Source organism: Galeopterus variegatus, unplaced genomic scaffold (genome assembly GCF_000696425.1).
Source record: "Galeopterus variegatus unplaced genomic scaffold, G_variegatus-3.0.2 Scaffold762, whole genome shotgun sequence".
In the NCBI taxonomy this organism is placed as follows: domain Eukaryota; kingdom Metazoa; phylum Chordata; class Mammalia; order Dermoptera; family Cynocephalidae; genus Galeopterus; species Galeopterus variegatus.
In genome coordinates, this window is record NW_007726873.1 from 237,249 (window position 1) to 263,387 (window position 26,139).

General features: G+C 37.0%; 1 protein-coding gene across 1 annotated transcript in view; it reads right to left on the reverse strand.

Moving 5' to 3' along the window:
• LOC103590060 (probable GPI-anchored adhesin-like protein PGA55) overlaps window positions 1-26,139 on the reverse strand; it is a 79,640-nt gene that overhangs the window by 10,421 nt on the left and 43,080 nt on the right. The window contains exons 8-12 of the mRNA XM_008572180.1: window positions 25,225-25,289; window positions 23,500-23,543; window positions 20,267-20,428; window positions 5,282-5,362; window positions 904-1,023 (exon numbers count right to left, since the gene is read on the reverse strand). Coding sequence (XP_008570402.1) covers window positions 904-1,023; window positions 5,282-5,362; window positions 20,267-20,428; window positions 23,500-23,543; window positions 25,225-25,289 — 472 coding nt within the window. The remainder of the gene's footprint in view (window positions 1-903; window positions 1,024-5,281; window positions 5,363-20,266; window positions 20,429-23,499; window positions 23,544-25,224; window positions 25,290-26,139) is intronic.

Below are 26,139 nucleotides of genomic sequence, written 5' to 3' on the forward strand. Positions count from 1 at the left end.
GGCAAAAAGAAGAAATAAAAGGCATCCAAATTGGAAAGGAAGAAGTAAAATTACCTGTTTATAGATTATATAATTTTACATGTGCAAAACCCTAAACATTCCATTTAAAAACTGTTAGAACCTAATAAATAAATTCATCAATGTAGCAGTCTACAAAGTCACACAAAAATCAATTTCATTTCTACACACTAACAACGAACAATCTGAAGGGAAATTATGAAAACAATTCCATTTGTAACAGTATCAAAAGTGATACTTAGGAATCAACCAAAGAAGTAAGACTTACACAATGAAAACTACAAAACACTGCTGAAAGAAATTAAAGAATACAAAAATAAATGAAAACACAGGCCATGTTCATGGACTGGAAGACCTACTAATGTTAAGATGTCATTACTACCCAAAGTGATCTACACATTCATTGTAATCCCTATCAAAATCCCAATGGTGGTTTTGGCAGAAAAATAAAAACCCATCCGAAAAAACATATACAAGGCTACAGTCACCAAATAGTATGGTATTGGCATAAAGCAGACATATAGATCTAAATGTTAAGACTTAAAAAAATAAAACTCTTTGAATAAAACATAGGGCAAAGGCTTCATGACATTTGATTTGGCAATGATTTCTTGAACATGACACAAAAATCATAGGCAACAACAAAAAAATAGACAAATCGGACTTCATGAACATTAAAATATTTTGTGTATCAAAATTAAGAGTAAAAAGGCAACCCACAGAATGGGAGAAAATATTTTCAAAACATATCTGATAAGAGATTCTGCTTCACACACATGTAGATGAGGTTTGCCTCAACTGAGTTACAGATTTCTTAAAGTATTTTACATACAAAGTATTTAATACAACAAAATTAGTAATTGAAGAAAAAATCGAAAATACTACCTCATTTGAAGAATTTTCTTGCAAACTTGACACAGCAATAATTTCATTTGAATTAACATAATTGCTGACATATGGAAATAATTCTTCAAAAGATGCTTTTTGCACTGAGGACAAATCAATCTATAAAGGAATATATTACTCTTGTAGAAGTTAAATGTAAAAACGATTACTTCTAAGAAATTAAAGGAAAGTTGTAAATACTATCTCACTGGAAGCATTTTCTTGTGAACTTGACATATAAACAATTTCATCTGAATAAATATAATTACTGACACGCAAATAATTTTTCAAAAGATGCATGTTTAACTGGGGACACATTAATCTATAAAGAAAGTTGTATACTCTTTTGCTTTTTTTTTTTTTAAAGATGACCGGTAAGGGGATCTCAACCCTTGACTTGGTGTTGTCAGCACCACACTCTCCGAAGTGAGCTAACCAGCCATCCCTATGTGGGATCCGAACCCGGGGCCTTGGTGTTATCAGCACCGCACTCTACCGAGTGAGCCACGGGCCGGCCCATGACTAAACTTTTTCTACTTTCCTTACAAGCTTTTGCAGATTTATTTATTTATTTATATTTATATTTATTTATATTTTTAAAGATGACCAGTAAGGGGATCTTAACCCTTGACTTGGTGTTGTCAGCACCACACTCTCCGAAGTGAGCTAACCAGCCATCCCTACATAGAGATCCGAACCTGTGGCCTTGGTGTTATCAGCACCACACTCTCCCAAGTAAGCCATGGGCCGGCCCTTACCCCTTTGCTTTAAAGTAATTTTTTAAATGGGAATTTTTGTTTGTATATAATTTTTTCTATTCATTCACCTCATAAATATTTATCAAGTGCCTAAAAAATGAAATTTATCAACCCCAGCAACAATTCCTCCTGTGATAATTTCCCTTGCTCTTCCTACAGATGTTACCATTCTCTAATGTTCTGCCCTATATTCTTCTTGTTTACCACTGAACACCACAGATTTTTAAATCTCTAATATAGAACTCTCTCCTGAGCACCATGTCCATATCTCTGTCAGGTTACTGAAATCACCACACATTTTTGCATCAAATTCAAAATATCTAAAACTGTACTCATGATACATACTCTTACATGGGGACTCCGAGGAGCTAGGGCAAGTTGACCATCTGACTAGGGTAATCTGGCCTGAACCTAGGCTAGACAATGGGTGCCTAAAACGGATTGTTAGATGCACAGTGTGGGGTTTCAGGGTGGGGGATCTGCTCTTGCCTACCTCCTCTTCTTATGACAACAGAATAATTTCATGCCTATCCATGTATATCTTAGAAGAGTCTTAAGAAGGTCATGTTAAAGTGAGACACTGGAGAATGAAAGTCTCCCAGAGGTCCTTGATCAACTAGCTTTCTTTAGTATGCCCAGCCAAGGTATAACAGCTTATAACTGAGGGGGATCTACATGCCTCATTTGGAAGCAACAAGCTGTGAAATAAGGCAAACTGTAATTAGTCTGAGATTAATTTAGCAACAAAATTTGGACCTTTAAATGTCAAACCATTAAGTGTTCTCAAAAGTATTTTTGTTTATTAAAAGACACTAGTATTTAACTCACAAAATAGGAAAAAATATTTGCAAATCATCTCTCTGCTAAGCGTCTTGTATTGAGAACATATGAGTACAAAGAACTTTCACAACAATTTAAAAAGACAAATAATTTTGGGCAAAGGATCTCAATACAAACACAAATGGCCAGTGCTCAGAGTGGCTCAAGTGAGCCTGTGTCAGAATGAAGAGGCATGGGGTGCACAACCTTGCCCGCCTGGCCCAGCCTGGTCCCTGCCCCTTGGCCTGCCACTCCACCCCTGCAAGGCATCCCGGGCCACTCATACCATCAGCGGCCGCTGCACGTGGCCCAGGGATGCCCAGAAAGGAAGCAGCAACAGCCCTTGGAGACAGGGTAAGTTTTTCTTGATTTCTAGTGACAAAGACTTTGAAAAAATTAGCACTTCTGGCTTATGCTGCCATCATCCTACCACTGACCCAAAGACAATCCAGGCTGGATATTAGTGCCTCCCTCTTTACTCTTTTGTGATCATCTAGATCAGCACTTGACTGTTTATTTTCAAATCTCATGAACTCAGCCACGAGATCTTCATATTCTGGTTCTCAGCTACTCTTGAAGGACAGTGACTTTTTACCACAACAGCAGAGCCCATCACACCCAGCAGATCTCCGGTTGCCTCTAACATCATCCCCTGCCTTGTCTCCCTGTGTGGCCTCCTAAATGCCCTTCTTGTTGGCCTGGGTTCAGCTGGTGGTAGAGAGGGGTGCTGCCTAGTGCTGACATCAAAGGCCAATGGACATCAAAGGCCAATTCTGGAATGATGATGATTCAAAGGGAGATAATGAATCAGAGGAATTTTTCTACGGAGTTCAGGGGAGCTGTGCCACTTACCTGTATTGACACCCACAGCTTGATGCAGACATTAAAGCTGTGAAGAAAATCTAAAGTGAGAACTCTGTATACATCAGGAGGAAGTCTCTACAGCATGGAAGTTCCTCCAGACAGAACCTATTGTGTTCAGGCTGCAATTTTCTCTCTCACAGTACTCTGATGAACCAGAACCATCAACTAAGGTTTTCCAGCCATCGAATAAGGAAGGGTTTGGGCTGGGTCTTCAGTTGAAAAAGACCCTGGGTATGTTCACATGCCAACAACAGAAATATCTGAGCAATGATTTCTTGAAGACCCAGCAGGAGAAGAGGCACAGTTTGTTCAAGGCAAGTGGTACTATCAAAAGTTTCAAGCTAGCCTCAGCATCTTCTCACCCATCCCCAAGTCTCCCAGTTTCCCTATCATACAGGACTCCATGCTGAAAGGCAAACTCAGAGTACCAGAGCTTTAGGTTGTGTGCCTCATGAACCACTGTCTTTTGAGAAATAGGCATTTCTCAAAGAAAGACATACACATGGCCAACAGACAGATGAAATGCTCAACTTCACTTGGCATCTGGGAAATGCAAATCAAAATCACACTGAGATATCATCTCACCCTAGTTAGACTGGCTATTACCAAAAAGACAGAGAATAACAAATGCTGGTAAGGATGTGGAGAAAGGGAAACCCTCCTACACTGTTGGCAGGACTGCAAATTTGGTGCAGCCATTATGGAAAATGGTATGGAGTTTCCTCAGACAACTACCGATAGAACTGCCAAATAATCCAGCAAATCCACTACTGGGCATATACCCAAAGGAATGGAAATCATCATGTTGAAGGGATACCTGCACTCCTGTGTTTATTGCAGCTCTGCTTACAGTAGCCAAGAATTGGAACCAACCTAAATGTCCATCATCAGATGACTGGATAAGGAAAATGTGGTATATTTACACAATGGAATACTACTCTGCCATAAAAAGAATGAAATCCTGCCATTTGCAGCAACATGGATGAACCTAGAGAAAAATCATGTGAAGTGAAATACACCAGGCACAGAAAGAGAATTACTGCAAGTCCTCACTCATAAGTGCAAGCTAAAAAATAAACAAATAAATAATAAAAAAAGAAAGATGACACAATCACAACAATTCATAGAACTTTCAAAAGGAGAGAACAGAACTGAGGTTACCAGAGATGGGGAAGTGGGGTGAGGGTGGGGGGGCAGTAAGGGAGGAAGTGGTAAAGGGCCATGAAAAACGATTAGATTGTGTAATGTTGAATATACTAATTATCCTGATTTGAGCATCACATATTGCACACACTATTGATATTCAATTCCATAACCTACAGATATGTATAATCAACTATATTACAATAATAATAAAAAAGGAAATTCTGATACATGCTGCGACATAGATGAACCTGAAGATATTATGCTAAGTGAAATAAGACAGTCACAAAAGATCAAATACTATATAATTCCACTTATATGAGGTACCTACAGAAGTCAAATTCATAGAGACAAAGTAGAATGGTGATTTCCAGGGGCTGGGGGAGGGAGAAATAGAAAGTTATCGTTTAATGTGTATGAAGTTTCAGTTTTGCAAGATGAAAAAAGTTCTAGAGATAGATGGTGGAGATAGTTGCAAAACAATGTGAATATTCTTAAACAGTGTACATAAAAATGGTTAAAATTCTAAATTTTATGTTACATATTTCTTAGCACAGAAAAAAATAAAAAGGAAAAAGAGCACCCTGGATGGTGCTGCAGTATTCTAATCTTTCTTTTTCCCTTACATAGATAGCAATATACAGAGTACTTCCAATGAAAGTATGTTTATGCAACAAAAAGAACACAGATATTACTTTCTATAGGCAAAATTCCACTGCTACGACACAAATAGAAGAATGAGGAGAGGGGGGACCAGAAAACAGATAATACAAGTGCCAAATGCTAACACTTACCACAAAATCAGCTGTCTCTGAAGATGGAGTACTTGTAAACACGCCTCTGCTTTTCTTATCAGGACTACTGGAATTTGCTTTCTATAAATGTTTTATGAAATAGGGGATTGAATAGAAGAAAGAAATAAGCTACTTTAATATAGTAAAACTACAATTTAAAGTTAGTAGACTAGATCACAATGTGTAATACTAATAAAATATTTAACCATTTGCCAGGAAACTAAAGAATGTTCTGGCTTGAGCTAGGTCAGAAAACTCCCAAGAAAACTCTATGTAACATAACAACTATATGAGAATATCTTGGTTGAAATTACTATTAAATTAGGAAGAAAATCTAATTAGAGTGTTGAATTAGGAAATGGTGCTTTATTATCTTTAACTGCTAAGAAAGGTAATTTACTTTCAGCATTTGTTTAATCCCAGTATATTGCTGTACTTTTTATGAAAAGGGATATAAGTTATTTCTGAAGCTGTTTTAAAATATATACATATATATTTCATGGATAATTGGCTTAAAATACATAAGTTTAAATGTATATTCATACTTTCATTTAGAAATATCAGAGTTAATTTATAAAGTAGGATGCAGACTCATTTTCTATTTCTTCAAGATGCAAAGAGGCAGACAGAGAGACAAGTGAACAAAGGAAGAAATAGTGACAGACAAAGCTAAGAAAGAAAGAGATAATATTCAAGAGCTAAAGAGTGACAAACAGAGGGAGGACAGACAGAGAGGGAGGAAGGAGGGGAGTTGTGGGAAGGGAAGAAGGGGAAAGGGGGAGGAGAGTGAAAAGGAGGGGGCAGAGGGAGGATGGAGAGGCAAAAGACAGTAAGAGAAAACAGAGGAAAATACAGAGAAAGAGAACGGGAAGGAGAAGAAAGACAGAGAGGACAGAGACCAACTGTAAGCAAAAAGAGATTGAGAGACAGAGAGAAACAGATCAAGTCACAGACAGGGTGAAAAGAGAGAGACAGAACTTGAGACTGAAACAGACAAACCCTAGAGAACGAAGACAAAGAAACAGGGAGTGAGGCTTAGCAGAAAGAAAGAGTGAAGATAGACAAAGACAGGAAGACAGAGACAGGCAGCTTTATTTCTGGGAATCAGCTGCCTTTTTGAAGCTTGGATTCCATGAAACAACCATGTCCTTCTGAAAAATCTCTTTTTGAATGGGTGTGTATTATATAATGCCAGCTCTGGAACCCAAACTCAGAGATAAAACTTGAACATCATAGAAAAGTTTGTGTGAGGTTTCTTTTTTCTTTTCTTTCACTCTTTTCCTTCTGGTTTAAAATCTCTTAAATTAGTTTTTGGTACAAGACAAACTCTGGAATAGTTATTAGGAAAATTTTTATCAAAAATGTTTATTGGGGGCCAGCCCATGGCTCACTCAGGAGAGTGTGGTGTTGATAACACCAAGGCCACGGGTTCGGATCCCATGTAGGGATGGCCAGTTAGCTCACTGGATGAGCGTGGTGCTGACAACACCAGGTCAAGGGTTAAGATCCCCTTACTGGTTATCTTAAAAAAAAAAAAAAATGTTTATTGGTGTATTTACCAGGTACACTGAATATGTCAGTTCTCTAATTTATTAGCTAATAATCTTTTAATTTGCTCATCTGAACAATGACGATTAGTCTACCGTTAGGGACTGTTTTTCAAGGGTTACAAATACATGTAAAGAGAACCTGTAGTGTCTGCAGAGTAGGATATGATGATAGCTCAATGATAGCTATTATTATTGCCACTGTGGCAACCTTGGAGGTTCTCTGCTTAGATTTCCTTAAACAAAAACCTGCCGTTCCACAGCAAGGAGTGCAGTCAGCTGATAGTCCCAAGCTGCAACAACTTTAGAATCTGCTTCCACTCTAAAGCTGAGGCCACCATCTTCTTAGGCAACTATCAGCCAATGTTTGGGCACAGCAGTCCAACATAAGACTTTGTAATGAACAATCTTTGCTATACAACTCCTCATTGGGAGAGCTTCTATTAAATCTGCATTGAGGACTGAGGCTATCCCTGCCCAATTTTGCTTCCTTTCTCCTCTCCTATCTCAGGTATTACCTGCTCCAATAAGCCACTTGAACTCTTAAAACTATCTCAACATCTGCTTCCCAGAGGTCCAAAGTGACACAATTGTCAACTGCCAGTTCCATTTTTAAAATATCAGCTTGTATATGGTTGTAAGTATATAGCTTCCCTAGATTTCTTTCTAGATTTGTTAAGAAACTATATATTTCAAAATCTTCCCAATTAGTACATTTTCTTTTCATAGTCTTTTCAAGAATTATTAGTTAATAAAAGACTAGTGCTTACCAATGCAGGTTCCAGGGGCTGAGGCAGCAGGATGTTAGTAGCTGATCTATCTGCATTGCTTTCAAGAGCAGACCTATGGTGAGATGATGGAATCTTGATTTTTATTTTTTATTTTATTTATTTAAGATAATTTATTATACATATATGTGGGGTATAACATTGATTTTAATAATTGTGTACAATGTGTGATGGTTAGATCAGGATAGCTAGTTTATTCATCATTACAACACACAATCATTCTTTGCATCTGTTAACCAATTCCTCATTAGCCCCCCTTCCCCCTCCCCCGCCCCTCCCCTTTTCCACCTCTAGTAACCACAGTTCTTTTCTCTCTTTCTGAAAGTTCAACATACTACTGTGATTGTTGTTTCTCTCTCTCTCTCTATTGTTTATTTACTTATGGATTCAGCTCCCGGTTATCAGTGAGAACAGGCAGTATTTCTCTTTCTGTAACTGGATTGTTTCATGTATGATAATCTTCTCCAGGCTCATCCATGTTGCTGCAAATGGTAGAATTTCATTCTTTTTTATGACTGAGTAGTATTCCATTGTGTACATATACCACAATTTCCTTATCCAGTCATCCATCAGTGGACATTTAGGTTGGTTCCATCACCTGGCTATTGTAAATAGAGCTGCAATAAACATGGGAGAGCAGGTATCCCTTCGACCTGATGATTTTCAATTCTCTTGATATGTTCCCAGTAGTGGGATTGCTGGATCATATGGTAGTTTTATCTGTACTTGTTTGAAGAACCTCCATACTATTCTCCATAATGGCTGTACTAATTAGCAGTCCCACCAATAGTGCAGAAGGGTTCCTCTTTCTCCACATCCTCAGCAGCATTTGTTATTCTGTCTTTTTGATAATAGGCAGTCTGACTGTGGTGAGGTGATATCTCAAAGTGGTTTTGATTTGTATTTCCCTGATGATTAGTGATGTTGAGCATTTTTTCACCTGTTGGCCATCTGTATATGTTCCTTTGAGAAACATCTATTCAGCTCCTTTGCCCATTTTTTAATTGGATTATTTGGGTTTTTGCTGTAAAGTTGTTTGAGCTCTTTGTATATTCTGGATATAAATCCCTTGTTGGGTGCATAGTTTGTAAATATTTTCTCCCATTGTGTTGGTTGTCTTTTCATGCTGTTGTTTCCTTTGCTGTACAGAAGCTTTTTAGTTTGATATAATGCCACTTGTTTATTTTTTCTTTTGTTGTCTGTGTTTTTGGGGTGTCATTCATAAAGTCTTTGCCCAGTCCTAAATTCTAGAGTGTTTCCTGTGTTTTCTTCTAGGAGTTTTAAAGTTTCAGGCCTTATATTTAGGTCTTTAATCCATTTTGAGTTGATTTTGATATGGTGAGAGGTATGGATCAAGTTTCATTCTTCTACATACATATATCCAGTTTTCCCAGTACCATTTATTGAAGAGGCAGTCTTTTCCCCAATCAGTTGGTCATAAAGACATGGGTTGATTTCTGGTTCTCTATTCTGTTCCATTGGTCCACACATCTGTTTTTATGCCAGTACCATGCTGTTTTTGTTACTATAGATTTGTAATATAGTTTGAAGTCAGTAAGTGTAATGCTTCTGGCTTTACTTTTTTTGCTTAGGATTGCTTTGGCTATTCTGGGTGTTTTGTTGTTCCATATGAATGTTAGGATTGCTTTTTCTATATCTGTGAGAATGTCATTAGAATTTTGATGGGGATCACATTGAATCTGCAGATGGCTTTGGGTAGTATGGACATTTTTACTACATTGATTCTTCCATCCATGAACAAGGAATGTCTTTCCATCTTTTGGTGTCTTCTTTAATTTCTTTCAGTAGTGATTTGTAGTTCTCATTGTAGAGATCTTTCACCTCCTTGGTTAGATTTACTCTTAGGTATTTTACTTTTTTGATAACTATTGTAAATGGGCTTGCTTTCTTGATCTCTTTTTCTTCTAGTTTGTTGTTGGAGTACAAAAATGCTACTGATTTTTGTACACTGATTTTGTATCCTGCAATCTTACTAAACTCATTTATCAGCTCTGAGTTTTCTGGTAGAGTCTCTCAGGATTTCTGTATAGAGAATCATGTCATCTGCCAACAGGGACAATTTGATTTCATCTTTTCCTATTTAGATGCCCTTTATTTCTTTCTCGTCTAATTTCTCTGGCAAGTACTTCCAATACAATGTTAAACAGGAGTGGAGAGAGCAGGCATCCTTGTCTTGTTCATGATCTTAAGGGGAAAGCTTTCAGCTTTTCCCCATTCAGAATGATACTGGCAACGGATTTATCATATATGGCTTTTATTACATTGAGATACCTACCTTCTATACCTAATATGTTGAGAGTCTTTATCATGAAGTACTGCTGAATTTTGTCAAATGCTTTTTCTGCATCTATTGAGATGATCATAAGGTTTTCTTAACTTTATTGATGTGGTGTATCACATTATTGACTTACATATGTTGAACCATCCTTGCATTCCTGGGATGAATCCCACGTGATCATGGTGTATAATCTTTTTGATGTGTTTCTGTATTCTGTTTTCTAGTATTTTGTTGAGGATTTTAGTGTCTAAGTTCATCAAAGATATTGGCCTGTAGTTTTCTTTCATTGTTGTATCTTTGGTTTTGGTATCAGGGTGATGCTGGCTTCATAGAATGAGTTTGGGAGAATGGATTCTGATTCAATTTTGGGGGACATTTTGGAAAGAACTGGTATTAATTCCTATTTAAATGTTTGGTAGAATTTGGCAGTGAAGGAATCTGGTCCTGGGCTTTTCTTTGTTGGACAATATCTTTTTTTAAAAAATTTATTTATTAATATTACTATGTTTTTACATTCTAAGATGTTGTTGCAGAGCAGTTGGGGAGGGGGGAGAGAGGGGAGGGGGGAAGGAAAGAGGGTGGCAGCAGTAGGAAGGAGGGAAGGCTTGGTCAAGGCCCATAGAACCCCCTTCATTCTGGCACAGGAGACCAACGGGGTTCCAGTGACAGCTTGGTGGTCATTACTGGGCTGGTTGTGGATGTCGGGGGGCATGGCTGAGACAATTGGCCCCCCACCCCCTTGGCTTGGGAGCCCGAGGCACTTGTTGGAAGATTTCTGATTACTGCTTCAATCCTGTTGCTTATTATTGGTCTGTTCAGTTTTTCTATGTCTTCTTGGTTCAGTCTTGGTAGTTTGTATGTCCAGAAATGTACCCATTTCTTCCAGGTTTTCAAATTTGTCACTGTATAGTTGTTCATAGTAATCTCTAATGATTTGTATTTCTGTGGAAGCAGATGTGATATCCACTTTTTCATTTCTGATTTTTGGTTTTTGGGTCTTCTCTCTCCTTTTTCTTCCTTTTTTTAGTCTGGCTAGTGGTTTGTCTATTTTATCTTCTCAAAAAACCAACCTTTTGTTTCATTGATCTTTTGTATTATATTTTTGGTCTCTATTTCAGTTAGTTCTGCTCTGATTTTAATTATTTCTTTCCCTCTACTAACTTTGGGATTGGCTTGTACTTGTTTTTCTAGTTCTTTGAGGTGTAATGTTAGGTTGTTTATTTGAAGTCTTTCTATTCTCTTGATGTAAGCATTTATTGCAATAAACTTTTCCCTTAGTACTGCTTTTGCAGTACCCCATAGGTATGGGTACAATGCATTTTTATTATCATTAGTTTAGAGAAATTTTTTGATTTCCTGTTTGATTTCTTCTTTAACCCATATGTCAGTCAGGAGCATGTTGTTTAACTTCCAAGTATTTGTGCGATTTCCAAAGTTTCATTTGTTATTGATTTCTAGTTTTAATCCATTGTTGTCTGAGAAGATACGTGAAATGATTTCAATTAAAAAAAATTTGTTGATACTTGATACTTGATCTATTTTGGAGAATGTTCCATGTGCCAATGAGAAGAATATATATTCTCCAGCTGTTGGGTAAAATGTTCTCTATATATATATATCCATCAAGTCCAATTGGTCTAGAGTGTAGTTCAAATCCTGTGTTTCCCTATTGATTTGTTGCCTAGATTATCTGTCTAATGCTAAGAGGGAGATGTTCGGGACCCCAACTATTACAGTATTGAAGTCTATTTCTCGCTTTAGGTGTAATAATGTTTGCTTTATAAATCTGGGTTTGCCAGTGTTGGGAGCATATATATTTATGATTGTTATGTCTTCTTGGTGGATAGATCCCTTTATCATTATATAATGGCCTTCTTTTGGTTTGCCAGTGTTGGGAGCATATATATTTATGATTGTTATGTCTTCTTGGTGGATAGATCCCTTTATCATTATATAATGGCCTTCTTTTTCTCTTTTTGTAGTTTTTGGTTTAAAGTCTATTTTATTTGATATAAGAATAGCTACTCCTGCTCATTTTTGGTTTCCATTTGTGTGGTATATCTTTTTCCATCCTTTCACTATTAGGCTGTGTGAGTCTTTACAGGTGAGGTGGATTTCTTGTAGGCAGCATATAATTGGGTCTAGTTTTTTAATCCATCTGACCAGTCAATGTCTTTTGAGTAGGGAGTTCAATCCACTAACATTTAGTGTTGCTGTTGAAAGGTACTGTCTAATTCCTGTCATTTAATTGCTTTTGTGTGGTTGTTTTAAGTATCTATTGTTCCTTTCTTTCTCTGTTGTTCTTTGACTTTGGAGTTTGTTGGTTTTTTGAGGTGATGTGGTATAGTTTTTTGCTCCTTTCTCATTTGCCTATGTGTTCTATCAGTAGAATTTGTTCTTCCTAGTGTATTCATGGTGGTAATTTTTTTTTTTTTATTCCAGGTGCAGAACTCCCTAGAGGGTTTCTTGTAGGGCTGGTCACATGGAGCTGAATTCCCATAGTTTTTGTTTATCTGGGAAATACACTATATCTCTTTCATATCTGAAGGATAGCTTTGCTGGGTATAGTATTCTTGGCTGGCAGTTTTTTTCTTTTAATACTTTAAATATATCATCCCATTCTCTTCTGAACTATAGGGCTTCTGATGAGAAGTCTGCTGGTAGTGGAACCTTGATTTTTAGATGATAAGAATTTAATTTGTCTGAAAATTTGTATCTCTACATTCAGAATCTTTTTCAAGCTGAAACAAATTCATAATCATGAAATATTTCACAGTGCTACAAAAACATTTCTAGCACTTCTCAAATGTCCTGTGCACAATTCTCTTGGTCCTGGGGGTCTCAGGAGGCAAGACTACATGTAGCCTCCGCCAGGAGTCCCCCAGGGAGCAGCGCCACACAGAGCCCTGACAAGAGAGTGCAGCGAAGTGAGTTACTCAGGGCACGCCTTGAGCTAGGGGCTGCCGCTTAGGGAGGTGGGCAACCAGAAACCAGACACAAAGTTCTGGGACTCAGTGCACACACTAAGTAACTTTATTGCCTACAGGCATGTATTATATATGTTTTAACCAGCTGTGAGCCCCTCCCAAACCTCCCCATCTCCTAGGCAACTCAATAGGAAGTCTGTGGTTTGCGGTTAAGCCTTGTGAATTCTTGCTGACCCAGTCTATTTGCATTTCTGCTGACACAGTCTAAATCCTGGAGAGCAAGAGTGCCTTCATCTTTAACATGTGTTCTTCATTTTCGTCGTCCTACTATTCTTTCAACATAAAAAAAGATTTAAACTTAAAGATAAAAAATTTCCTACAAAAAAATGTATTCTATACATTTAAATTAAAAATCTGTTTAAAGAGAAATTAGTTTAAAATACTCAGTTCAAAAAGTTTCCCTACCACATTTCCCTAAAGTCTCCCAAATAGTGTTCTGTGAAAAGAAAACAAATGATAATGAGATCTATTTATCAATATTTAAAACTAAAGTTTAGGGAAAACACTAAATATATTTATATAACTGTCTTTATCATGCAATAATCTGCACTTGAGAAGTCTTCCTAACGTCAGGAAACTGCAACTATAAGAAAGTATGTTGCTTTACTAAACTAATCCCTGCCTTGAAAACTACAGACTGTTCAGTGACTGCTTGTGCTAAGTAACTTGTCTTATGCTTTCAAGATTTATTTATAATATTGTTCAAAGTTTAACTATATTCACCATAATTATGGAAGTGCAATTTGAGCTGGGTCCTGAAAAAATGACAGGATTTTGAGTTGGGGATGTGTGTACAAAGAGGATGGTAGAGAGAGAGCATAGAGCAAGGAAGTAGAAGAGGCATAAGGGATATTCTTAGCCCAGGAATGAACAAGGGTATGGAGCAACGAGTGATGTATATTCACTGGCCTCTATTGACTTCTTTCTTTCCTTGAAAATTTCATGCTTTGCAAACAGCTTTTTCTCTCACTCCTCATTCTCAGCAGTTTTATCAAGTGGATAACCCATCCAACCAACTAGCCTCAGTTCATTGACCTCATTTCCAGTACCTTTCTCCCTTGTGCCATTGCAGTCACTCCAAGGTCAAACCTTAGCTCTTACCTTCAACAGAAACTATGGAATCACCCATTCAAATAGCTTCCTATATCCTTCCAATCACTGCTCAAGTATCTTCATGAAATAACTTTTCTCCCTTATTTCAATCTCCAATTCACTGATTTTACCATTTTATCTTCATCCATTAGTCTTCTCCTGTCTTCCTCCTTCCTTATCTAGCTTATATAGCACCATCCATCATTATAATTTCTTTCCTATCCCTCTCTCATTCTATAGATGAACCTTGACATCCATATCTTTTGTACCTCCAGTGCAACTGAGTGCTGGGGAAAATTGTACAATCTGGCATATCAATGTCACCACAAACACAAAAGCGGACAAAAAATTCTACTACACTTCTCTAGCTTTTCATGACGATTTCATACCTACTCTATTTTCCTTAAACCTCTGGCATCCTTCCCTCTCATTCTTAGCTGACAGCCTAACCTCACACTTCCTTGCAACACTAGTAGCCATCAAACAAGATGCCACCACTCACAACTCATAAATCAGGCTCAGTGCAAAACGTGGGGCACTTGATAAAAAAGTTAAGAATATCAAGATGGCAACAGCAGAGACTTAAATGAAGTATGGGGTCCTTATAAGTTTTAAGCCAGCCCTGCCACCACTACATCTACATGTCTACCACAATAAAAATATCCTTCTTCTTTTAAAGGTCAGTTCTTACTTGTATTCTGGAGCCACCTCTTCTCATCTTTTCAAGCACTTCCCTCTTCCATGTAGTAGTATAGAAAAGGTTTTTTTAAAACAATTTTATTGAAGTAATTCACATGTCATAAAATTCACACATCTAAAGTGTAAAACTCAATGATAATATATTCACAGGGTTCTGCAACCATCGACGTTATCTAATTTTAGAACATTTCTGTTCCCTAAAAGAAATCTCATATTCATTAACAGTCAATCCCTATTCCACAACCACCAGCCCTAAGTAACTACTAATCTATATCTGTCTTTATATATTTGCCTTTCCTGGATATTTCATATAAATGGGATCATATGAGGGTATCCTCAAAAAGTTTATGGAAAGATTCATATTATTTTTTAATTCTACTTCTCCATTAGCTTTCTGCAGTATATAGTATGAGGTCTTTTGTGACTGGCTTCTTTCACATAGCATAATGTTTTCAAGTTCCTTCCATATTGTAGCATTTATCAGTGCTTCATTTGTTTGTATTGCTAAATAATATTCTATTATACAGATATGCTGCATTTTATTTAACTACTCATCAGTAGATAGGCATTCTATTTTCTGGCTATTATAAATAATGCTGCTATGAGCATTCATGTACAAGTTTTTGTGAGGATGTATGTTTTTCTCTTGGATATAAACCCTACAGTTGAATTGCTGGATCCTATGGTAAATCCATATTTAAGATTTTGAAGAATTGCCAAACTACTTTCCAAAGTGGCTGTAACATTTTATATTCCCACCAGAAGGTATGAGGATTTCAATTTCTGCACATCCTTGCCAACATTTGTTATTATCTGTCTTTTCTTTTTATCATAATCATTTTAGTAGATGTGAAGTAGTATGTCACTGTTGTTTTGATTTGCATTTCCCTAATGACTAATGATGTCAAACATCATTTCATGTGCTTATTGGCCATTTGTATATCTTTGGAGAATGATAGGGAAGTTTTTATACATAAGAATTCCCGGGATGGTAGACCATATTCAGGAATAGTCATATACTATGAGCACAGCTTTCGAAGGGACATAATATAACATAGCATAGAAATGGTATTTAATGTAAGGTGCAAGACACAAAGTACAATCTGCTTGATTTGTATAGAAATGTGTGTGTGTGTGTGTGTGTGTGTGTGTGTGTGAGAGAGAGAGAGAGAGATAGAGAGAGAGAGAGAGAGAGAATTAGTGGAGAGTGAAACAGACAGTACATGGGAAAAAAGGATGAGGAAGTAAAGAATTAAGGAAAAGAGAATGTAGAAAACATGGAGAAGAGTTTTTATTACTTTAGGCTAAAGAAGCAAAATTCAGACCAAGTTCAACTAGATCTCTAGGCCACAGGGAGCTCTAGTTGCCTAGTGGATTAAGTTCAGTTTATGCCCTCTTCCTCCCTTCCATCATTCCAATTAGCCCTAAAAAATGATCTAGGATATCCCAGCTTTAAAAAAGTTTCCTGTCATCCTGCTTTTCCATCCATTTAATGTTCTTTTTCTCTACTTCCTGTTAGAATCAAGCTCTATATGTAAAGGTTACTCCCTCACCTTCCTTAACTCTTACCCTATTCTAATCTGGCTTGCCTCTCATTAACACACTAAAATTGTTCTTGCTAAAGTAACCAGTTTCCTTCTTGATTCTAAATGCAATTGACTATGTTTTTTTAAATGAATGAACTTTATTTTGTTCAGAGCAAAATTGAGCAGAAAGTACAGAGTTCCCATACACCCCCTAACCCTAACAATAACCCTAATCCCTGTCCTCAAACACATATAACCCCTCAATCTTGATGTTGTATCCTCTGTGGGTTTTGGCAAATGTGTAACAACATGTATCCACAACGTAGCATCATACAGAATAGTTTGTCTGCCCTAAAAAATCCTCTGTACTCCACCTAATTCATCCCTCCCTCCCCCTAGTCCCTAGTAACCACTAATCTTTTTACTGTCTCCACAGTTTTGACTTTTCCAGAATGTCGTATAGCTGTAATTATACAGCCTTTTCAGATTGGTTTCTTTCACTTAGTAATATGAATTTGTTTTCTTCATGTCTTTTCATGTCTTGATACACCTCATTTCTTTTTAGCATTGAATGACATTCTATTGTCTAAATATACCAGCTTATTTATCTATTCAGCTACTGAAGGACATTTTGGTTGCTTCCAAGTTTTGGCAATTATGAATAAAGTTGCTATAAACACCCACGTGCAGGTCTCTGTGTGTGCATACACTTTCAATTCATCTGGGTAAACACTAAGGAGTGTGATTGCTGGATCATATGTAAGAGTATGTTTCATTTTCTGAAAAAATACCAAACTGTTTTCCAAAGTGGCTGTACCATTTTGCATTCCCACCAGCAATGAATGAGAGAGTTCCTCTTGCTACACATCCTTTCCAGCACCTGGTGATGTCAGTGTTTTGGATTTTGGCCATTCTAATAGGTATATAATAATAACTCATTTTGTTTTAAATTTGCAATTCCCTAATGACATACCACGTAGAACAACTTTTCATATACTTATTGCCATCTGTTTATCTTCTCTGGTGATGTGTCTGTTAAGGTCTTTTGCCCATTTTAAATTTTTTCTTATTTTGTTGAATTTTAAGAGTTCTTTGTACATTCTGACTGACAGTCCTTCATCAGTGTGTCTTTTGCAAATATTTTCTCCCAATAGTGGCTTGTCTTCTCTCATTCTCTTGACATGGTCCTTCGCAGAGCAGAAGTTTTAAATTTTAATGAAGTTCAACTTATAAATTATTTCTTTCAAGGATTATGCCTTTGGTGTTATATCTAAAAAGTCATCACTATACCCAAGGTCATCTAGATTTTCTCCTATGCTATCAAGTAGTAATTCCATGTAGTTATGTATTTTACATTTAGGTCTATGATCCATTACGAAGGGTGCAAGGTGTGTCTAGGTTTTTTGTTTTTTTGTTTTGTTTTGTTTTGTTTTTGCATAAGGATGTCCAGTTATTCCAGCACTATTTGTAGAAAAGACCAAATTTCCTCCATTATATTGCCTTTGCTCCTTAAAGATCAGTTGACTATATTTATGTGGGTCTTTTCTGGGCTCTCTATTCTGTTCCATTGATCTAGTTGTGCATTCTTTCACCAAACCCACAGTCTTGATTACGTTAGCTTTATAGTAAGTCTTAAAGTTGGACAGCGTTAGTCCTTTGACTTTGTTCTTCTCCTTCAATGCTGTGTTGACTATTCTGCGTCTTTTTCCTCTCCACATAAATTTTAGAATCAGCTGGCCAACATCCACAAAATAACTTGCTGGAATTTTGGTTGGGATTACACTGAATCTATAGATCAAGTTGGGAAGAACTGATATCTTGACAATGCTGAGTCTTCCTATACATGAACATGGAATGTTTCTCCATTTATTTAGTTCTTATTTGATATCTTCCATTAGAGTTTTGTAGTTTTCCTCATATAAATCTTATACATATTTTGTTCAATTTATATGTAAGTATTTCATTTTGGGGGTGCTAACATAAATCATAATGTACTTTTAATTTCAAATTCAACTAGTTTTTTGCTGATACATAGAAAAGTGATTGAATTTAGTGTATTAGCCTGGTATCTTGCAACATTGCTATAATTGCTTACTAGTTCCAGATTTTGTTAATTCTTTCAGTTTTTCTACATAGACAATCACATCATTTGCAAAGGAAGATGGTTTTACTTCTTCCTTCCCAATCTGTATAGCTTTTATTTCCTTTTCTCATCTTACTGCATTAGCTAGGACCTCCAGTACTATGTTAAAAAGCAGTATTGTGAAGGGATATCTTTAACTTGCTGTTGATCTTAGTGAGAAAGCTTTGAGTTTCTCACCATTAAGTATGATATTATTCACTATAGAGTTTTTTTTACATGTTCCTTATCAGGTTGTAAAAGTTTCCCTTTTTTCCTAGTTTGCTGAGAGGTTTTTATTTTTATTTTTTAATCATAAATGGGTGTCAGATTTTCTCAAATGCTTTTCTTGCATCTGCTGATATGATCATGTGATTTTCTTCATTAGCTTATTGATGTGATGAATCACATAAATTGATGTTCAAATGTCAAAGCAGCCTTGCATGCCTGGGATAAATTCCACTTGGTTGTGGTGTATAATTCTTCTTATACATTATTGGATTCAGTTTGCTAATATTTTGTTGAGGATTTTTGCATTTATATTCATGATAAATATTGATCTGTAGTGTTCTTATAATATCTTTGTCTAATTTTTTTTTTAATTTATTACTTTTTTTTTTTTTTTTTTGTCTTTTGTCTTTTTCCGTGTCCGGCAACGGATCGCAACCCTCAGTGCCGCCCCCGTACCGGACTGGGGACCGGCAACGGGATCGCAACCCTCAGTGTTGCTCCCGCGCCTCGCTCAGCCAGTGAGCGGGAACCGGTCTGTATGTGGGATCCGAACCCTCGGGCGGGAGCGCTGCTGCGCTTCCCAAGCGGCGCACTATCCAGTGCGCCACCGGGCCGGCCCAATTTATTACTTTTTTTGTTGTTGTTGGCTGGCTGGTAATGAGGAATCGAAACTATGACCTGATGTTATGAGGCTGCACTCTCACCAACTGAGCTAACTAGCCAGCCCAGTCTGATTTTGGTACTAGGGTAATGCTGACCTCATAAAATGAGTTAGAAAGTAATCCTTTTGCTTTGATCTTCAAGAAGAGATTGTAGAGAACTGATAAAATTTCTTCCTCAAATGTTTGGTAGAATTCACCAGTAAGCCCATCTGAGCCTGGTGCTTTCTGTTTTGAAATCTTATTAATTATTGATTCAACTTCTTTACTAGGTTTCAACTTACATTATTTCTTTTTGTGTGAGTTTTGGCAGAGTGTCCTTTCAAGGATTGGTCCTTTTCATCGAGGTATCAAATTTGTGGGCATAGAGTTGATCATAATATTCCTTTTTATCCTTTTAATGACCATGGCATTTGTAGTAATGTCTGTTCTGTCATTTTTGATATTAGTAATTTGTATTATCTCTCTCTTTTTCTTAGTTAGCCTGGCTAGAGACTTATCAATCATATTCATCTTTTCAAAAGAACAGCTTTTGGTTTTCTTGATTTTTCTCTAATTGATTTCCTGCTTTCAATTTCAATGATTTTTGCTCTAATTTTTATTACTCCTTTTTTCTCCTTACTTTGGATTTAATTTTTGCTGTTCTTTCTCTAGTTTTCTAAGGTGGAATCTTAGATTATTGGTTTTATCTTTCTACTTTTCTAATATATGCACTCAATGCTATAAATTTCCCTCTAAACACTGCTTTTGATGCATCCCTCCGGTTTTGATACATTGTATTTTCATTTTCATTTATTTCAAAATATTTTAAAACTTCTCGAGATTTTTTCTTTGATCCACGTGTTATTTAGAAGTGTGTTGTTTAATCTCCATGTATTAATCTCTTCTATCTGCTCCAAGTTGCTCAGTCAAAATAATCTGTTCTCCCAAAAGACAAATGTTTTCTTTTTTCTAATTTTGCCTCTCAGTGTCTCTGATCAGTCCATCATGAAAACTCTGCAGGTCCTGCTGCTGCTTCAGGTGCACACCTGCCATTACAGCCACCGTCAGTAGCACCAAGAGACCTAGCACCACCTTAGACTTCCTTGACATCCCTGCACCAGCCACTGCGGCCTCCTCCTCCTGCTGGCCAAAGGCTCCAGGGTCTCCAATAGCTTTTGAATTCACCTCTCTTTGCAGTCCACTGTCCTCCTTGTATACCTAAAATGCAAATCTAATATCATTTGCTTAAAATTCTTCAAAGGCTTTCTTTTTTTTTTTTTTTTTTCCTTTTTGTCTTTTTTACTGACCGGTAACGGGATCGCAACCTTCGGTGTCGCGCCCGTACCAGGGACCGGCAACGGGATCGCAACCCTCGGTGTTGCGTCCGCACCACGCTCAGCCAGTGAGCGGGAACCGGTCTCCACATGGGATCCGAACCCTCGGCGGGAGCGCCGCTGTGCTCCCAAGCAGTGCACTCTCCAGTGCGCCACCGGGTCGGCCCGTTCAAAGGCTTTCTAATGCCCTCCAGTTAAAACTCAAGCTCCTTAATTTGGCATATGCAGTTCTTTTCATGATCTCTGTATTGCTTACATATTCCTCAGTCTTATCTCAGAGGCTAATAGGGTTGCCAGATAAAATACAGGATGCCCAGTTAAATTTGAATTTCAGATAAACATCAAATAATTTTTTAATATTAAGTATATCCCCTGTAATAATACAAGCATGTGCAATATTTGGGACATACTTATATTAAAAATTATTTGCTGCTTATCTGAATTGAAGTTAACTGGGCATTCTGCATCTTTATTTGTGAAATCTGGCAACCCTAGAGGCTAATCACTCCTGCCATCTTCATCTCCCTAGGCAAAAAGAAATAGGTGGGTTTGAGAGCTCTGTAGGAGACAAAACTGGTACCAAGATTTTGTAATAAATTAGATAGAGAAATGTCAAAAGGGGATGTGTCGAGGATGACCCCCAGGTTTCTGGTATGCTAAACTATATTTGTTAACTGAGATGGAGGATACTGGAGTAGGACCTGGTTAGTTCTTGGTCATAACAATTCTCAGTCTTAAATCTTCGTTTTATTTAATCTCTTAATAACTTTTGTCATAGCTGGGATCACTCCCTCCTTGAAACACTCTCCTCTTGTGGCTTCTGGGGCACCGTTCTCTCCTGGTTTTCCTAGTACTGCACTAGCCACTAAGTCTTGGTTTCCTTTATGAATACTTCGACCTTTCCCTATTTCTAAATGTTGAACTATCCCATTTACATTCTTTTTACATGTCTCTTTTCTATTTATTTTTACTTCCTACATGATTTCATCTAATCCTATAGCTTCAAAATATCTATATGCTGACTCCAAATATATATCTACAGCCCCAGCCTCTGCTCTGAACCCCAGATGCCTGCATCTCAAACTGCCTTTATGACATTCCCACTTGAAGGCTAATAATAAGTCTCTCAATTTTATAATATTTTATTGAAGTGTACCATATATACAGAAATGGTCACAAATCTTACGTGCACATATGTTCATCTATATAACCACTAACCAGATCAAGATATAAAATATTTCCAGCACCCCATAAATTTCCCTTGTATTCTTTCCCATTTGGCACCTATTTCCAAAAATTACCACTTTCTGACTTCTATCATCCAGAATAGTCTTGCCAGTTCTTGGGTTTCGTATAACGTGGAATTACATAGTATATACATGTTTTTGCCTGTGTTCTTTCATGCAACAACATGTGCGTGAGCTGACAGATCAAATTTAATATGTCCAAACAAAATTAATCATTCTCCTAACTTGCTCTATCCTACAGTGCTCCTATCTCAAATTATACCATAATTCACCTTGTTCTGCAAGCCAAGAATTTAATACCCATCCTTGACTTCTATTTTTCTCTCTTACCTAATATCCAGCCTAGTTAGAAAATCCTGACACACCCACCTTTCAAATATATTCAAAATCAGACCCCTGCTACCACCTTGGTGTAAAAATACCATCATTTGACCACTGCAATTGTTTAACAAGGACTCCTTGCTTCAACTTTTGCCCCCTTAGTCTATTCTCTACATGGTAACCACAGTGATACTTCTAAAATACATATCTGAGTCTTTAGAACATAGAGAAACAACATGTCTTAGAACCGTAGGACCACAGAAACATTGGACATAGAAACACAGAACCCAAGGGCTCTTGGAAGCTTCAAGTTCCTCTAGCTTGGAGTTTTCTCCCCTGGAGTGATGGTTTTGGCAGACAGAGGAGGTGAAACACAGTGGTTTCTCAGATATTTAGATTATTTTCCATCTCACTACAACATATATGAATATCTTAGGATGATGCTGTCCAATGTGGTAGCCTCCAGCATCATGGGACTATTTAAGTTTAAGAAAAATAAAAGAAAATTTAAAAGAAAAAATTTAAAAATTAAATATATATCTAATCATGTCATTCCTCTGTTCTAAGATGTTCTAACATATATTTCTCAGCACATTTAGAATAGAATCCTTAGTCTTCAGCATAGTACACAAGCCTCTATATTATAACACCTGACTAGCTTTATTTATTTTTTTTAAAGATGACAGGTAAGGGGATCTTAACCCTCGACTTGGTATTGTTAGCACCATGCTCTCCCATGTAAGCTAACTGGCCATCCCTATATAGGGATCCGAACCCGTGGCCTTGGTGTTATCAGCACCACACTCTCCCAAGTGAGCTATGGGCCGGTCCTCTGGCTAGCTTTCAGACCACAATTTCAACCACTCATCTTTTTATTCCCTCTGCTCCAGCCATAATAACCTCTTTCCTCTTCCTCCAGCATGCCAAGCACATTCCCATCTCATGTCCTTTTCACTTCTTGTTCATTTGCCCTGCATGCTGTGCCCCCAGATTTTCACATGGCCCACTCTTTCATTTTATTCAGGTTCTACATAAATGTCACTACTCAGAATGGTTTACCCTCATAACCCTATCTAAAACAGCATGCCTAGTCACACGCTCTCTCATTACCCTGCTTTATTATCTCTCATTACTCTTATTTCTACCTGACATTGTATTATATATTTATTTGTTTAGCTGTTTATTGTTTTTATTCATCCAGTATAACATAAGCTCTGTTAGGGCAAGGACTTTGTCATGTTTCCCAGCAACTAAAAGGGTTTGTGTCACACTGAAGGTGCTTAATAAATATTTGCTGATTGAGGTGAATTAATGAATTGTAAGTTGAGGTGCCTCTGAAACATCCAAGAGGAGATATCCGAAAGGCAGCTGCATATAAAGGTCTTACCCTCAGAGAAGAGTCCAGGCTGACAGAAAATCTGGAAACCCTGCCTATTACAAGACATCATACATGTCACATAGTAGATTAAAAAGAGATTAGAATCAAGGAACTAGCCTTGAAGAACTCCCACATTTAAAGACTACTAGCTGTAGATAAGATTGCAAAGGAGCCTGAGCAGAAGAAGTTGCCTGAGAAGTAATTTCTTGTTTATTTGTTCATTATTAAACTATAGGATCCTTGAGGGCAGGAATGCAACCACTTCTCAATTTCTTAACACTTAATGAAGAGCCTGGCACATAACTGGAACACTGTTGAATTAAGGAATATGTAAATACCTCTAGCGCAAGATGTGATTTATTTCATTTTAAACTGTAAGTTAACACATGAAAGTAAGAATATGAAAGCATACATAATTCTACAATCACCATTCTGCCCTACCACCAAGCTTTATAATATTTTCCACAGACAAAGCAAAACTTGGCGGGGCAAGATCTAGGTAAAATCATGGTTGTTTCTGGTACGCTTACCACTTTCCTTTTCATTACCTCTCTTTTATCATTCGCACATTCCCTTACTCTTTTATCTATAAAACAAATCCTCCTCCTAATGTTCACCATCCAGAGTCCAAGGATCTGTGTTTTCACATGTTTAGTTTTCATCACTAGACTAATTTTGCTTAGAACAGAAATTATCTTAATCATTTTTATACCCACAGTTTCTAACATAAAGCCTGACACTTAGAAAGTGCTCATTAAGACAACTTCTTAAAGATTATACAAATAAATATATATATTCTTAGTTCACATAAACATTACAACCATCACGAATAAAGCAAGCAATTCTTCAAGTTTACTCACAAATAGGGGCCAGCCTGTGGCTCACTCGGGAGAGTGCGGTGCTGTTAGCACCAAGGCCACGGGTTCAGATCCCGTATAGGGATGGCCGGTTTGCTCACTGGGTGAGCATGGTGCTGACAACACCAAGTCAAGGGTTAAGATCCCCTCACCGGTCATCTTTAAAAAAAAAAAAAAAAAAAAAAAAAGTTTACTCACAAATAGATGCTATAAAACTTGTTGCAGGGAAAAAAGAAAATAGATATCTAACATACAGCAGAGGTTAATAAGGATATAAATGTCTTACTAAGTTTGTTCTAATAATTAACTAAATGAGAGTGCCAATAATGCAAGATACTTTGTTGATCCCTTTATTTTTCAGTCATCATACAACACCACAATGTATCTGTTTACTTATCTTCCTCTCCTATAATTGAAACTTACAAGGGCAGGAAAAGTGTATCACTGCCCATCCGTATATATAACAATGCCAAGTACACAGTACATATTCAGTAAATTTTTTTTTTTTTTAAGATGACTGGTAAGGGGATCATAACCCCTGACTTGGTGTTGTCAGCACCACACTCTCTCAAGTGAGCTAACCAGCTATCCCTATATAGGGAGCCGAACCTATGGCCTTGGTGTTATTTATTCAGCACCACACTCTCCCAAGTGAGTCACAGGCCAGCCCTAGTAAATTTTTATTAAATGAATAAATGATGGGTGCTGTGGGGATAGTTAAGACCCAATTTCTAAAAACTTCACATATCTTCATTTTAAACATACAACTAAGCTAAAAAGTACTCAGTATCCTGGGCTGCCAGTTTTGTTAATACATGCTACATTGTAGCAAAATAAAGAAATACAGAATCATGAAAATAATTAATTTCACTATTACCTGATCCTGAATTTGAAGTACACTTTGGTTTTGAAGAAATATTTTGGTCTGCTAAAGTCATCACTCTATAATAAGAACAAATTATATTATACTCTTGATCTTTCAGTAACTTTCAAGAATTCTCAAAAAATACTTAAAATAAAGACTTTATATTCAAGTAATTATCCTGTATAAAAAGTACAGTTGGTTAGAAAAAACGCTACCATAGCTATATGAACAAATAGTTTAATAATAAAGGGCAATATGTTTATACATCTATCAGTGTGAGACCATATATGTAGAGAATAAGGCATGGTGTTCAGAATCAGACAGACCTGGGTTTAAACCCCAGTTCAGCTATTCACATTTAAGTGATCTTGGGAAAGCTACTTTCTTGAATCTTCGTTAATTCATTTATGCAAAAGAAACAGCAATCCTCTTTCCCAGGATTCTTGTGGTAAGAATTTCAAGTAACTAGAGAGATAATATTTTTTTGAAATTAATATCCTATTCTCTTTTACACTTCCACAAATGAGACTGCCCCCCAATTCTATCTAAATATGTAAGAGAGGATTAGCTGTCACAAGAGCAATACCAAAGGATCAAAGCTCTACCTTTAACCCCACAATCGGGTTTCTGAGTCCCTAGCAAGACAATGGAGTTAAAAACCAAATGTGAGGCCGGCCCAGTGGCTCACTCGGGAGAGTGCGGTGCTGATAACACCAAGGCCCCGGGTTCGGATCCCGTATAGGGATGGCCGGTTCGCTCACTGGCTGGGCGTGGTGCTGACAACACCAAGTCAAGGGTTAAGATCCCCTTACCGGTCATCTTTATAAAAAAAAAAAAAAAAAAAAAAAACCAAATGGGGAAAAGGGGTTTTTAAAATTTTTTTTTTTGGTTAATTTAAAAATTTCCCCCCAAAAAAAAAAAAACATT